Here is a 16,250-nt window from a genome sequence, read left to right as displayed (position 1 = left end):
TCAAAAGGATTAGCTTTAAAATGCATCCAGACCTGTCACAAATTACGTGCAGTAATCTCAGACTTTAATATCTTTCTACACTGAACCATTTAAATTGATATTACATGGTGAATCAAGTGTCATCGACTTGATTATGAAGACTATCAAGAGTCCTTTCAAAGAGCCATACAGCACAGAAACAGACCCTTCAGTCCAACCCGTCCATGCCAAACATAATCCCAAAATAAACCATACCACCTGCCTGCTCCTGGCCCATATCCCTCCAAATCTTTCCTTTTCATGTACTCATTCAAAAGTCTTTTAAACATTGTAATTGTGCCCAAATCCACCACTTCCTGAGGAAGTTCATTCCACAGGCGAACCACCCTCTGTGTAAAAAATAATGCCCCCATGCCTTTTTAAAATCTCTTTCCTCTCACCTCAAAAAGTGGTCCATAGTTTTGAAATCTCCCATCCTAGACAAAAGATACCTACATTAATCCTATCTATATCCCTCATGATTTTATAAATTTCTACAAGGTCACCTCTCAACCTCTTATACTCCAGTGAATAAAGGCCCAGCCTTTCTATATAACTCAAACCTTCCATACCCAGCAACATCATGGTACATGTCTTCTGAACTCTCTCCAGCTTAATAATATCCTTCCTATAACTGGGTGACAAGACTGGACACAGTATTCCTGAACAGGCTTCACCAATGCCCTGTACAACCTCACAGACATTGATTGTTAAATGAAGGGTAATGTTATGCAGAGCAAAATGGTGATAGTGAAGGATAGAAAGCAAAGTATGGGAGTCTTTTTCGGCTAGAATATGTAGGTGAGCGATGTTTTCCAAGGGTTCTGCGTAAGAGCATCTTCTATTACAAAAAATAAAATTAATCTAGTTCTAGTAACTGAGCTAATAATGTTACCACTTTTCAATACACCTGCAGGTCAAAATTGTGGCAAGGATTGTGAAAAACTGCAACAGGCATCAAAGTGCCCTCCTAAAGATAGATGCCAGTATGTGGTAGGTACTTAGATTTCTGAAAGCTTTTCTTCAAGAGTTTGAACTTAATAAGAACACAGGATGTATTTTGATGAATGTTTTGATTATGAGTGGTGAGTACTGCTCACAGTGTTTAAAAACATTAATCAAAGACATTTTAATTTGAAAATTATTGTTATTTAAACCTGGGGTCCCTTCATTCCTTCTCAGATGCATTTAATGAATAGAATAGTAATTTAATGTCACTTACATTTTTACAAAGAAATACAGTGAAAATGGGTGAGATAAACTAAGTACTTACTTTGAATCTCAACTAGCTTTCAGCTTAAGTCTCTTTAGAAGTCAATATACCCTCCATTCATTTCTATGGCAGCATGTTGCCACTAAATGTATCCAATTCCTCTGGATAATCTTAATTAATTAAAATGGAAGATGACCTCTACTACACAGAATCAGAATGGATAATCTTTCAAAATTCAATCATGCAGTGTGGACATCGCTGGTTGGGCCAGTACTTATTGCCCTTGAGAAGGTGGTTGGGAGCTGTTTTCCTGAACGTCTGCAGTCTGTGTGCTATAGGTGGACCTCCAAAGCTGTCATGCAGACAGTAATGTGAAATAGGCAACTCCATACAATCACTTTGAAACGTAGAAAAGCTAATTTGTAAAGATAATCAATACAGATTGACAGAAATTGCATTATGAATTGCTGTGAAATATCAAAAACAATTTAATAGATGATTAAACAAGCCTTAGATTAGTCATTTCTTGCTTAAGTGTTAAAAAATAGTTGATGATATAATTGTCTGACAATTGTTTGCATTGGATATATCTTCCTGCCTTAATATGATTTCCACTGTAAATAAATTTGACTAAGTAGTTTCAGTTAAATATATCATGTAAACCCTTCGACACCCAGATAATATGGCAGATTCAACAGATTCCTACTGAGGCGTAGTGGGTTAAATTATTGGGACATTTTGTATAAATTTGTGTTTTGCTAAACATAATCAGTTGAAGTGAAAATATGATTAAAAATATGAAATATGATTCATGTGTGCACTCCCAGAAACATACTTTTCCTTGTCTATACTGTAAATGCTGCACCCCTTGTTGTGTCTGGGGACAACTATGTTGTAATTCTTTTTTACTATGGTCATATTTGGTTCCTAAATGTATAAACAATATGAAGGAAAATCTATTTGAAGCATCAAAGATGCTTGTCTCTCTTCTTCAGATGCTATGGTTTTTGTGATACATGAAGCCAAATCTTCAAACCATGGCTTAAGGGTTATGCATGAAGGGGTCCTAGCTACAGATGAACCAAATTGAAGCTTTTGGGATTTCGATCACTTGGCTGACGTTTAATGGAGAATTACATTGAATTGTATTTGCAATCAAAGTGGTCACTGAAAAGCTCAAACTGCATTTAAACTTAGCAGATCTCGAAGAGGTGACCGTGCTTTATTTTTGAAGGGGGTTGGGAGAAGACATTAAGTTCAATTAATTTATTAATGTCTTTAATCATAAATGAAAAAAAGTTATCCTCTCAATTTGCCTGCATGATTAAATCATTCTCATTTCAGCAGGCAGTTCTACTTATAGTTTGTGTGAAATCTTGAATGTGTGGAAAAAAAGTGTCAACATGGTTAATCAGAACATTCGGTGTCGCATTACGCCTTACCGACCATCTGCTGTTTATTTCACTATTCACTTCTTTAAAGTCTCACATGCAAAACGAATTATGGAAACCAAGTGTTAACTAATTGGCCATTGAACATTCAAAGCTATGAGCAACCAAAGAAGTAAGACTCCATAGATGGGTAGTCTGGATATGTCCCATATAATTAAAGATTTTAAAAAATCATGTGGTCGCCTCTCTGGGGCCCTGCGCATCCTCCTATGGCTTCATATGGGAGTCCATCTGCCATGCATTCCCATTCCCCTGCTTTCACTGCTTGTGAAAGACACATCAACTATTCGACATAAACCAGAGGGCAAAAAAAAAAGACAGATGGCTCATTCTTCATAAACTTTCTGTACACAGACCAATCACAATGATAAGAAGGCACAGGGCTTCCGATCTCCTTTCCAATGATGCCTTCAGTCCTGAACTGGCTCCACAGAGCAGCCTTGTAAATGAAAGAATTTTGTAAAAACAAACACTTTGTTTAAGAATACTTTTGTACCCTTAGATGTAAAATGTATTCTCTTTATTACAGCTAATTTTGACGCTCTCTTCCCAACGTATGAAATCATGATGCATCTGTACAATGTTATAAAGAGATATTTACCGACTTTTGTAGTGACCCGATTTCTTCTTCTTTTTCTTCTTGGGTGGTGGTGAAGGAGAACTGCTCGATTTCCTCTTCAGACTTCATTAACAAGGTGAGAGTAAAAAAATGTTCAGACAAAAAAAAATAATAATTAGTGTTCGTGAAGGAACTTTTAAATGGAATTTACATCACAGTGACCAGCTATTCAGCCTAACCAGTCTATACCATTGATTAGGCTTCATACCAGTCATGTTAATTATTCCATCTAACCATATCAATATATTCTTTTATCCTTTTCTTTCTTATGTACTTGTCTATCTTCCTTTTAGTTGAATTTTTCAGTGACTATCTCATATTTATGGCAAGTCTTTTTACACTCTCTCGTAAGTCCTCTCTATATCTCTTTCAGTATTTTAAAGACTTCCACTGAGTCATCTCTCAGCCTCCCCTTTTCTAGAAAAACAACCCCAGCCATTTTCAATCTTATATGACATCTGTATCGATCAAATCTCAAATAGATTATCACAGTCATGATATAGTCTGCATGGTTTACTTCAAAGAAACAGAATTTTACTGAACTTTAATTTCTTTTCCATCGCTAATGCTTGCCACAGTGTTAAATTGTCATTTCATTCAACAGTCGATCAAAGGCACATGGCCTTGCTCTTCGTAGTGGAGCTAAAATTGCCATGAAGAGATAACGTACCAGAGCATATCTGGACACACACTAGGGCTAGCTCCTCAGAACAAAGATCCAAATAAAATAACAAAAACAAAGTAGTTACTGTGCTTAGAGCACTTGATTCACCATGTTGCAGAAATTCCAGTCACTTCATAGCGCAAGCTCATTACAATGCTCCTCTACTTGGAGTTATGGGCTGAGACATGTGCGCTGACAAAAAAAGATTCAAATATCACTCATCATCATTTTCTAAATAGGGTTTTATCCTTCTGCTACCCAAATGATGTGCTTTGAATAACTAGCTCCACTGACAATAGAAGAAAGAAGGATCAGTTTGCCTGTGTAGAAGAAATTATCTTTATATGTTAAGGGGTTTAAGTTCAGGTTATTTTTTCACAAAAAGGGAGGCGTGCTATAACATGCCTAAAGAAGTTGATTAAAATAATTATTTTTTTCACAGAAGGGGATTGATCTCTGCTGTACTTTGGAAGTCTATTGTCTTTGCTAATGACACCATCTGGGGATGTGGCCTCCAAGAGGCACCGAGTCTGATGAAGTCAGTCAAATTGATGCGCTACCATTAATAAAATCATTAATTCATGGCAGTCTAGCTGCTACCAATCATGTTGAATTCAGACCCTTGTGTAGCCAGTTTCACAGATTACTCTTTGCAACTGCCCTCATGGCATCTTCAGAACCCATGATCAATGTTTGAGAAGAAAAGAAATGAAAGGAAATTTTTAAAAATGCTGAAATCCTTAACAAAATGATTGAGATCAATGGGAGAAGATACAGAGATTGTTAATAGTGAAGGCCGAAAGGCCCTTAAAATGGTTAAATAGATTTTCAGATTTCGACTTGGCGGTATTAAAAGTGGCCTGGTTGACTTTGAAAAGGACATTGGTAAATTTTATGGAACACAGCATGCAGTAATGAATATTCCAAACCCAAAAGCAAATCAAAGGCACAGAAAGGATGAAGTAACAATTGCTACAATGGTCTCATGGTTATTATGGACTAAAAGCAGAAAGCACTGGAGAAACTCAGCAGGTCAGGCAGAGAGAGAGAGAAGCATAGCTAATGTTTCAAGTCTGGTATTACCACCTCCTTCCATACCAGACTTCAAATCTTAACTCTGTTTCTCTCTCCATAGATGCTGCCAGACCTGCTCAGTTTCTCCACAGCTTTTTGCTTTTAGTTCTGGTCTCCAGCAGCAGCAGCAGCATTTTGCTTCTATTGTTCATGGATGTGATATTGAATTAACATGCCAAAAAGTGCACCTTTAGGTCTCACTGTGTCTAAGGTGTAAATCAGATTCAGCAGATCTAACAATTTGTGTGACAGCTTACATATTGTTGGTTCACTAAAATCCTTTAAAGGAACCTGTTGTTTCCACCCAAACTGGACAATAGGTGACTTCTGTTCCTAATATGCAGTTGATTACTGTTAAGTATTTAGTTGGCCACTTTGTGATAAAACAACGAGGCTCAGTTGTTTTATTTAGTTGGCTCAGTGGTTAGCACAGCACCCTCAGGTGACCGTCTGTGTGGAGTTTGCACATTCTCCCTGTATCCGTGTGGGGTTCTTTCAGGTGCTTTGGTTTCTTTCCATGGGCCAAAATGTGCAGGCGAGGTGGATGAGAGATGGGAAATGCAGGATTACAGGAATAAGGTGGGGTGGGGCGGGGCGGGGCGGGGTGGGGCGGGGCTTCAGAGGGCCAGTGTGAACTCCATGGGTCAAATGGCCTGCTTCCATACTGTAGGGATGCTATGAACTACAGCAAAACAGAACAGAGATATCAATTGGACCTATCAGGAATGTAAAGGTAAATCCCAAGGCAGTCAACTCTGTGAAATCTTTCTCATTAACATTTAAGGAGAGGTGCTTAAGTTGGGAGCCATCCCATCAAGTGATCAAAGAATAGTTATATTTCAGGTTGTAGGTTTGCTCCTGAGCTGATAAGTTAGCTCTCAGAAGTTTTGTCCCCATGCTAGGTAACATTATCAGTGAGCCTCCGTTGAAGCACTGGTGTTCTGTTTCACTTGCTATTTGTGTGTCTTGGTCTGTTAAGGTGGGTGATATAACTTCTGGTTGTTTTTTCTTAGACGTTAGTAAATGGGGTCCAAATCGACCTGTTTTTTGATGGAGTTCAGGTTTGAATGCCAATGCGTGTCTCTGTTTAGCCTGTCCTAGGATGGATGTGTTGTCCCAGTCAAAGTGGTGTCCTTCTTCATCTGTAAGGATACCAGTGATAGCTGGTCATGGTTTTTGACTGCTAGTTGGTGTTTGTGTATCTTGGTGGCTAGTTTTCTGCCTGTCTGTCCAGTGTAGTGTTTGTTGCAGTCCTGGTGGGGTATTTTGTAAATGACATTTGTTTTGCTGGTTGTTGGTATAGGGCCCTTTAGGTTCATCAGTATCTGTTTCAGTGTGTTGGTCGGTTTGTGGGCTACCATGATGCTGAGGGGTCAGAGTAGTCTGGTAGTCATCTCCGAGATGTCTTTCATGTGCGGTCGTATGGCTAGGGTCTGGGTGTGTTGAGTCTTCTTGTTTGGGCTTGTTGTTTAAGAATCGGCAGACTGTGTATATCGAGTATCCGTTGTTCTTTGATACGCTGTATATGTATTTTTCTTCTGCTGCTCATAGTTCCTGGGTGCTGCAGTATGTTGAGGACCATTTAACCAATGTCCTGATGCATCATTAGCTGGAAGTTAGCCAGAAATCCAGGCTAAATTGACTACTATTCAAACATAATTTGGTCTGGGAGAAAAGCATCCATAAGGGTGGAGATTCTTTATAAACCCTGTGTAAGAAAAAACCTTATTGCGAACAACTGAGAGGTAAGTAAATGAAGAAGGGGAACTCGTTCAACTCTCGTCATTTGGAAGCTAGGTAGGTTGGGGTCCCATCTAGAACCACAATAATTGGGGACTGGTTGTAACACTATCTAATGCTCATTTCTAGTCTATCAATCATACATCATCATTATATGGTGTGTGGAGAAACAAATGGAACAACCCCAACTATTCAGAAGTGAATAGTCAGACATGAAAGAGAAAAGCTGCTAGTTAGCAATGAGTTGAAGTAGGAAAGGAAACAGTTACTTCAGGGAATTAACAGTTAAGCCTGAAGAGGTTAACTTTGCTCAGCATTAAATGCTAAAAATTACTGCCTTGTTTTAACTCCATTTATCAGTATAGATTAAATGAACAAGATAACCTTTGGGACAGTAAACCTGCAGGTGCTGCAATGGAAGGAACAGAGCAAGGATCAAATAACTCATTTACACATTTCACAACGAGTTAAAATATTCCTCACACATTTGAAGCAAAACATCAAATCCTATGATAATTACTAAACTGTGATCATTCATACGGGCAGAATGACTCACAACATCCCTTATCACCATGGTAATTGTAATTTATAGGAACTAAACTTCAGTAAAACAGTTATAGTGACTATTATGCCATTGCCAAAATTTCCCAGGAGCCGCACGTTATAATTTCAAAGAGGATCCTTTAAGCTGTCAATTACTTTTCATTTTTGGTTTATGATGCATACTCAAAAGACTGACAAAACTACAGTATGGTCTTAATTTTGTATTCTTTAATATTTATGGTAAGCATCCTTAGCTGATTGTGACCTTGTCAGATCCAAAATAGGGACATGAAGAAATAGTATCTTCTGTAATCAGAGAATAGAAGCACCATTTTTTCTCCTCTTGGTCATTTTATGTGTCAGAAACACAAAGAAAAATTGGCTACATTCATTTGACCTTCCAACATAGTCCAGTAGAATCACTTCAACTGTGGGTTACCTGAGATCTATGTTGACCTTATAATACTAAAATATGGACCTTCACTGTTTGATCAACTCAGATAGGACTCTAATTGCCCAACTCTGGAATAAATTCAAATTCATGACTGCTAAATTGACAAGTAATGTGCAAGTTTTCAACTGAGAGCAATGTGCACAAAACAATTACAAAATATGTCATAAATGATAATATTTTGCCACAGTTTAAGTAAATTATTTTAGAGGAAGTGGGTGTTTCATTGGCTCACTTGGTTAGTTGGCTGGTGAGTGGATCAGATTGACACCAACAGAATGTGGTTGATCTCCCATTCAGAGTGAACCCCTCAGTTGTTTGCAATAAGGCTTTTTTTTTACAAGGGGTTTATAAAGGATTTCCACTCTTATGGATGCTTTTCTCCCAAACCAAATTATGTGTGAATAGTAGTCAATTTAACCTGCCTCCGTGTTCTGATCCATAGTCGAATCATTGCATAATCCGTGGCTTGGTGACCCTCGAATAAACAAGGATGCTCCTCAGGGAGAGGCAATTGGGAACACAGGATGTGTAAGTGGAATTAAAATACAGGGCAGTCATTATAGAATTGGAAAACGGCACAGGCTCATGGCTTACTTAAATTCCTACAATCGCAGAATAACAGAAATAACTTAGTATGGAATGAGGTGATCTGGTCCATTGGATCTGCACTGATCCAATGAACTTTATGACTGAGCACCATTTTTTTGCACATTCTTTTTACTCAAATAGCTATCCAATGCCCTCGAGTGCCTCAATTGAACCTGCCTCTACCACACTTCGAGGCTGTGTAGAACTGATCCATTCATTATGTGAAAACACTTTCTTAGATCAGATTTTCAACATTCAGACTGGAGGTCTGTGACCAGTGGAGTGCCACAAGGATCGGTGCTGGGCCCTCTATTTTTTGTCATTTACATAAATGATTTGGATGCGAGTATAAAAGGTACATATAGTAAGTTTGCAGATGACACCAAAATTGGAGGTGTAGTGGACAGCCTCAGATTACAACAGGATCTGGACCAGATGGGCCAATGGGCTGAGAAGTGGCAGATGGAGTTTAATTCAGATAAATGCGAGGTGCTGCATTTTAGGAGAGCAAATCTTAGCAGGACTTATACACATAATGGTAAGGTCCTAGGGAGGGTTGCTGAACAAAGAGACCTTGGAGTGCAGGTTCATAGCTCCTTGAAAGTGGAGTCGCAGGTAGATAGGATAGTGAAGAAGGCGTTTGGTATGCTTTCCTTTATTGGTCAGAGTATTGAGTACAGGAGTTGGGAGGTCATGTTGCGGCTGTACAAGACATTGGTTAGGCCACTGTTAGAATATTGCGTGCAATTTTGGTTCCTTCCTATCGGAAAGATGTTGTGAAACTTGAAAGGGCTCAGAAAAGATTTACAAGGATGTTGCCAGGGTTGGAGGATCTAAGCTACAGGGAGAGGCTGAACAGGCTGGGGCTGTTTTCCCCGGAGCGTCGGAGGCTGATGGGTGACCTTATAGAGGTTTATAAAATTATGAGGTGCATGAATAGGGTAAATAGACAAAGTCTTTTCCCTGGGGTCGGAGAGTCCAGAAATAGAGGGCATAGGTTTAGGGTGAGAGGGGAAAGATATAAAAGAGACCTAAGGGACAACCTTTTCATGCAGAGGGTGGTACGTGTATGGAATGAGCTGCCAGAGGAAGTGGTGGAGGCTGGTAAAATTGCAACATTTAAGAGGCATTTGGATGGGTATAGGAATAGGAAGGGTTTGGAGGGATATGGGCCAGGCACTGGCAGGTTGGACTAGATTAGGTTGGGATATCTGGTCAGCATGGATGGGTTGGACCGAAAGGTCTGCTTCCGTGCTGTAGATCTCTATGACTCTATTTCAAATCACTCTAAATCTGTGTCCTCTCGCTTTTGATCCTTTTAAAAGTGGGAACAGATTCTCCCTCTCTACACCGTCTGGACCTCTCACAGATATGAAACCTTCTATTAAACCTCCTTTTAGCCTTCATCTCTTGAAGGACAACAATCCCAATTTCTCCAAACTATCCTTATAACTGAAGATTTTCATCCCTGGAACCATTCTTGTCCATTTCTCTGCACTCTCTCCAATGTATTCAATCCTTCCTTTCATGTGGTGTCCACAGCTGTACATAATACTCCAATTGAGGTCTCACAAGTGTCTTAGACAAGTTCAGCAAAACCTCCTTGCTTTTGTACTCTATGCCTCCATTAATAAAACCTAGAACCCTAACTGCTTTCTCCACCTATCCTGCTATCTTCAACAATCTATGTACATATACACCCAGTAAATTGGTGGAAGGCATCATCACAGTGCTAACAAGCAGCAACTGCTCAGTTTGGGTTCTGCCAGTGCCACTTAACTCCTAACCTCATTACAACCTTGGTTCAAACATAGACAAAAGAGCTGAATTCTGGGGCCAAGGCAAGAGTGACTTTCCTTGACCATCCTTGACATTATGGCCGCATTTAACTGAATGTGGCATCAAAAGGTCCCAGCAAAATTAGAGTCAATGGAAATTAGGGTGAATCTCTCTACTGTTTGGGGTCAAATTGACACAAAGGAAGATGGTTGTGGCTGTTGGAGATCAGTGATCTCAGCTTCAGAACAACTCTGCAGGAGCTCCTTAAGGTAGTAAGCTAAGCTCAACCATCTTAAATATAAACATGCACTCCATCTATTACTGACATTCAGTAGCATCAATGTGTATTAGCTACAACATCTCAGCAAGGCTACTTGGACAGAACCTTCCAAACCCACGACTTGTAACATCCACAAGGTGGAGGAGGTGAAATGGAAGTGCCAAGAGTGTTGTTGGTGGGGTTTTAAAGCAGAGAGAACATGGTGAGATTGGATATCATTTATTTTAAAGCAAGGAATCCTGTAAAGCCAATGCATTGAGAGCAGTGATGAATAACACATGGCAAAATGATATCATTGCTATCACGGAGACATGGTTGAGGGACGGGGACATCTAGCAGCTCAATATTCCAGGACATCGGGTGGGGAGGCAAGGGGAGTGGTATAAAGTAGAATATGGTATTGATATATTCATTAAGGAGTCAATAACAAGGGATGATTACCTCAAATAAGGCCAAAGTGTAAAACTTAAAAAAGAAGGGGTAATCACATTGCTGGGGTGTACTTTTTATCTCTTAAAAGTCAGGTAGCGATAGAGGACAGATATGTTGGCAAGTAATAGGAGGGGATTTCAATTTTTCTGATATTAACTGAGATAGCCAAACGTGTGAAAGGTTTAGACAGGAGAGAATTTGGAAATGTACCCAGGAGAGCTTTTTAAGCTGGCACATAGAACATCTTACAACAGATCTTGGAGTGCAGGTTCATAGCTCCTTGAAAGTGGAGATGCAGGTAGATGGGATAGTGAAGAAGGCGTTTGGTATGCTTTCCTTTATCAGTCAGTGCATTGAGTATAGGAGTTTGGAGGTTATGTTGCAGCTGTATGGACACTGGTTAGGCCACTGTTGGAATATTGCGTTCAATTCTGTTCTCCCTGCTCGAGGGAAGATGTTGTTAAACTTGAGAAGGTTCAGAAAAGATTTACTAGGATGTTGCCAGAGTTGGAGGCTTTGAGCTATAGAAGGGAGCTGGATAGGTTGTGGCTATTTCCCCTGCAGCGTCAGAGCTGAGGGGTGACCTTATAGAGGTTTATAAAATCATGAAGGGCATGGTTAGGGTGAATAATCAAAGGTAGAGGATCCAAAATCAAAGGGGAAAGATTTAAAAGGGACTAAAGGGGCAATCAGAAGGTGGTGTGTGTATGGAATGAGCTGCCAGAACAAGTGGTGAAGGCTGGTACAATTACAACATTTAAAAGGCATCTGTATAGGTAGATGAATAGGAAGGGTTTAGAGGGATATGGGTCAAATGCTGGCGAATGGGAATAGATTAATTTAGGATATCAGGTTGGCATGGATGACCTGGACTGAAGGGTCTGTTTCCGTGCTGTACAGCTCTATGGTTCTATGAGAGGAGGAGTTGCTGGACCAAATGTTAGGGCTAGCTTCCTCCTGGAAAAGAGCAAAGCAGCTATTAGTGGAGATGGAAGTGGGCTGAGCAGCTGATACTTTCCGAGCAAGTGGGGAGCTAACCTGAGCAAATGAGCAGGTAGCCCAGAGGATGTACAGGGTTTGTGATGTTGGGAGTAGTGGTAGGTGACAATGAGGGAGGTGGGGAAGATGTTTCAGGCAATACTGAGAGTGGTAGAGTGTGAGCCTTCTTGGGAGGTGGGTACAGGGAACAGCGACAGTGTAAATGTGAGTTATCAGAGAGAGGATGGTGGAGTGGAGACTTACATTGACCTTCCTCCTCCAATGCTGGGCATTTCTCCAGATGGCTGAGACTGCTTTAACCCAACTAGCAACCTCAGACCACGCTGTCACAGTCTGGTGTTTGCCTTCTCCACTCCTAGTCCCAGGGGAAGAGAAAGTTCCGCCTCTGCACCACCTGGACTTGCAAGCACTTCCCCACACAGCAGGGTGCTAATTTCCTCATTTGCCATGTCCGGCAAAAGCCTGTAACCCTGCAGGCAGCTCTGACTGCTTGTCTAGGTGCACCCTGGGCTGGATCGCAAAGGATGTTAATTCTGAGATATCCAGTGAGTCACACGTTGTTGTGAAAACAGCATGAGATGAGGTGGAGTGGAAATCTCATGTGGGAGACGTTAATGGGGAAAGTTTGGGGGTTAGACCCTGTAGCGATAAACCCTCCAAAAAACTCAATGCAATTCAGATGTAGCCAAAACTGTAAGATTTAGCCCTATGACTCTGTACAATGGTTTAAGAAGGCACCTCATCCTCACTTTCTCAAGGGCAACTAGGCTACCCATTGGCACCGCCTACATCCCATGAATGACTAAAAGTTAAAAAAAAAACCCTCGCAGATCCATCTGCTCTAGCATCCCCTTAAAAATTGTAACCCTTATTTTGTATGTATGCCCATGTTGTTAATAATTTATAATTAATATAGAATTGGATAATTATACTCTATATTACTAAAATATCACAGTCAGAACACAAAGCTGCGCTGGTGTAGAGGGAATTTTGCTCTATGTGCATCACGATGCCACAGGCAGCTAAGTATTGGGTGGCAGTGTCTCATAATTTTTCATAGAAACCTGAGGCGCTCAGCAAGCCTGAATGTGGGTGGTGAGGATAATACAGATTTCCTAGTAATCGCATTGGGCTCCCTGACCTCAATGTTAATGAGATTGCCGTTTCATAATGTGTTGGATGACTGCTCCAGGCACACTCATATGGAACGTTCATTGCAGACTGCATTATTTGAAAGTTAGGTTCACACCCACTGCTGCCTGATGTCTCTGATCCTCTTCCATGTTATCCCATCTATGTTGGTCATATGCCCGGTATGAAGCAGGCAGTTAAGAGCCCTCATCACTGCTGGCAAATAACGATGTTGCCATGATACACCCAGTGTGGATGTGAGATTGAAGAAATCAGAGACCTTGGAGTGCAGGTTTGTAGTTCCTTGAAAGTAGATAGGATAGTGAAGAAGGTGTTTGGTATGCTTTCCTTTATTGGTCAGAGCATTGAGTATAGGAATTGCGAGGTCATGTTGTGGCTGTACAGGACATTGGTTAGGTCACTTTGGGAATATTGTATACAATTCTGGTCTCCCTGCTATAGGAAACATGTTGTGAAACTTGAAAGGGTTCAGAAAAGATTTACAAGGATGTTGCCAGGGTTGGAGGATTTGAGTTATAGGGAGAGGCTGAGCAGGCTGGGGCTGCTTTCCCTGGAGCGTCGGAGGCTGAGGGGTGACCTTATAGAGGTTTATAAAATCATGAGGGGTATGGACAGGATAAATAGACAAGGTATTTTCCCTGGGGTGGGGAAGTCCAGAACTAGAGGGCATAGGTAAAGGGTGAGGGGGAAAGATATAAAAGGGACCTAAGGGGCAACATTTTCACACAGAGGGTGGTACGTGTATGGAATAAGCTGCAGAGGAAGTGGTGGAGGCTGGATCAATTACAATTTAAGAGGCATCTGGATGGGTAGGTAAATAGGAAGAGTTTAGAGGGATATGGACTAAGTGCTGGCAAATGGGACTAGATTAGATTAGATTAGATTCCGTACAGTGCGGAAACAGGCCCTTCGACCCAACCAATCCACACCGACCCTCCGAAGAGTAACCCACCCAGACTCATTTCCCTCTGACTAATGCACCTAGCAGTATGGGTAATTTAGCATGGCTGAGTTGAACCAAAGGGTCTGTTTCCGTGCTGTACATCTTTATGACTCTATAACTGGCAATTTTTCAGATGAACTTTCCTCATTTAACTTTTGAGAGAGACACATTTGTGGCCAGACCTTCTGTGTTTTGGATCCCACAACTATCGCCTAAAACAAATGCTTTAACGTTGAAATCCTTCTGCTTCATGTTGACAGTCAGTGGCAGCAACGAATAGGTATTTTTATGGCATTAGCAGAGCATATTTTGATGAACTTGAATTGCACCCTGTTCTGGGAATCCAGAGCTTACTTACATTTATCTTGATGAAAGTATTAATTTTAAAAATCCAAATTGTGACAAGAAACTCACTCACCATTCAGACAAGTACATTATAACCTGCTGTCACTCTATGGTTGCTATCTATGCCCCATTGCCTGTATTGGCAATTCCATGCATACATGTATATAGCCAAGTTACATATACTTTGTAACATGGAACAGTAAGGGTGTGGACTTGACCCATTTTCAGTCAGTGAATCTGAAATCAATTGTTTGCAAACAGCCCGGTAACAAAGTTGAGAATGGAAAACTGGAAGCAAAATTTCCCTTCCTGAGTTCCCTTAAGCCTGGAAAGTCCATGTCCGAGCGTGTGCATGTAAAAGGTCAGGTACGTCAGGCAAATAACTTCATGACATCAGAAGCAAAGAATGAGGTACCAGAGTGCAGCTTTACCATAATATCTCAGATTAAATAATACTTGGCATGTGAAATGGAAAACAGGAAGGAAAAAAAATAGAGACAGGATTAACAAATCAGAATGGCTATGGTTAATAAAATTACAGACGCATGTCCAATAAGCAGCATGTCCCATCTTTGACAGAGGAATCTTTACATGTTATACTTTGATGATGATCATGGTACATTGTTTCACAAAGTGGGGACCCTATTATCAGGTATCACACAATGTAATTTTCTCCAGGTAAAATTGTGCCAAAGCTGACTTGTCTAATTAAATTCAAACATTTCTATTTACATAAATCCTGAGGTTAAGTCAACATTCATTGTTGCTGGGATAGGAAGTCTACACACCGGCTTGTTCCCATTAATTTACAATTAAAAGTCAGAAGAACACAGCGAAAAAAATTATTCCTTTTATATTTGGTTCCTTTACTTTTGAAGGAGAATTTCTGAAGTATGTTGGACATGTGTTGAAAGCACAATGTAATTAAATAAGTTCTGAAAGCTCATTGTTCACGGGTTCATTTCAGAAAGGTTACCTTACCTATGCAGGCAGCAGAAGCTTCAATGGTGGGGATGAAGTAACCAATCTGATGACATCATCTCTCTTTACAGATGGACAGGTTCCATTTCATGCCAGCTAGCCATGCCAACACCTATTTCTAATTAAAATATGGATGAATATACCTTGGCATCCACCTGATCACCATCTGGGAGTGCATCTGATTCTCAAGCAAATATCTCACAAAGGAATTCAACAATCCTTTCACCTGTCAACCTGTGTTCCAAAGTTTCATTTCTCTAGTTCCTGTCAGGATTTAACAAGTAGGCATCCATACTGCCAGAACTGCCAAAAATCTAGATTAAAATTACCTTCCCTATGCCCCTCAAACAGTGCGTGAAGTAATGTTAATATAATTAGAAGTTTTGAAATGTCACATTATACAGCAGCTAAATATTGCAACATATTTTAAAGGGGCTCCACATTTTATACTTGAACAATTACTCTTCAGCTGATTCCATCCAACATCTAATTATTCAAATATTTATAAGTGACATGTGGAAAGAAACTTCCAAAATCCACCCGTCTGTTTTAGTGGCCTTCTTTCTCACATGCAACATCCCTGTCTAAGAAGATTATGTGTTGAAGAGTGTGGTGCCGGGAAAGCACAGCCAGTCAGGCAGCGTCCAAGGAGCAGGAGAATCAACGTTTCGAGCATAAGCTCTTCGTCAGGAATGAAGCTTGTGGCCCAAAGGGATTGAGAGATAAATAGGATGAAGAGCTTATACTCAAAACATCAATTCTCCTGCTCCTCAGATGCTGCCTGACCGGCTGTGCTTTTCCAGCACCACACTCTTCAACTTTAACCTGTATCTGCATCTGCAGTCCTCACTTTCTCCTAAGAAGATTGTTAGCCAACTTCCTATCACCATTTGCATTTCTATACCTAATTCAGTAAACATCCCTAATATATACCCAAGGAGATATAGAGAGGAATGACATAAATGTGGGCCAGAA

The 16,250-nt window shown here is 40.4% G+C and overlaps 1 protein-coding gene across 14 annotated transcripts in view; it reads right to left on the bottom strand.

Annotated features, from left to right (window-relative positions):
• Window positions 1–16,250, bottom strand: part of srrm3 (serine/arginine repetitive matrix 3) — a 779,036-nt gene that overhangs the window by 91,685 nt on the left and 671,101 nt on the right. For all 14 annotated transcript variants that reach the window (XR_011963284.1, XM_072589350.1, XM_072589341.1 and 11 more), the window contains one exon: window positions 3,284–3,364. Coding sequence is in view for 13 of the 14 variants with exons in the window: in XM_072589350.1 (XP_072445451.1) it covers window positions 3,284–3,364 (81 nt within the window). In the remaining variant the exon portion in view is untranslated. The remainder of the gene's footprint in view (window positions 1–3,283; window positions 3,365–16,250) is intronic.

The sequence above is a fragment of the Chiloscyllium punctatum genome, chromosome 19, assembly GCF_047496795.1.
Source record: "Chiloscyllium punctatum isolate Juve2018m chromosome 19, sChiPun1.3, whole genome shotgun sequence".
NCBI lineage: Eukaryota > Metazoa > Chordata > Chondrichthyes > Orectolobiformes > Hemiscylliidae > Chiloscyllium > Chiloscyllium punctatum.
The sequence above is the reverse complement of the archived record's forward strand: the minus strand, read 5'-3'. Positions and strand labels throughout refer to the sequence as shown.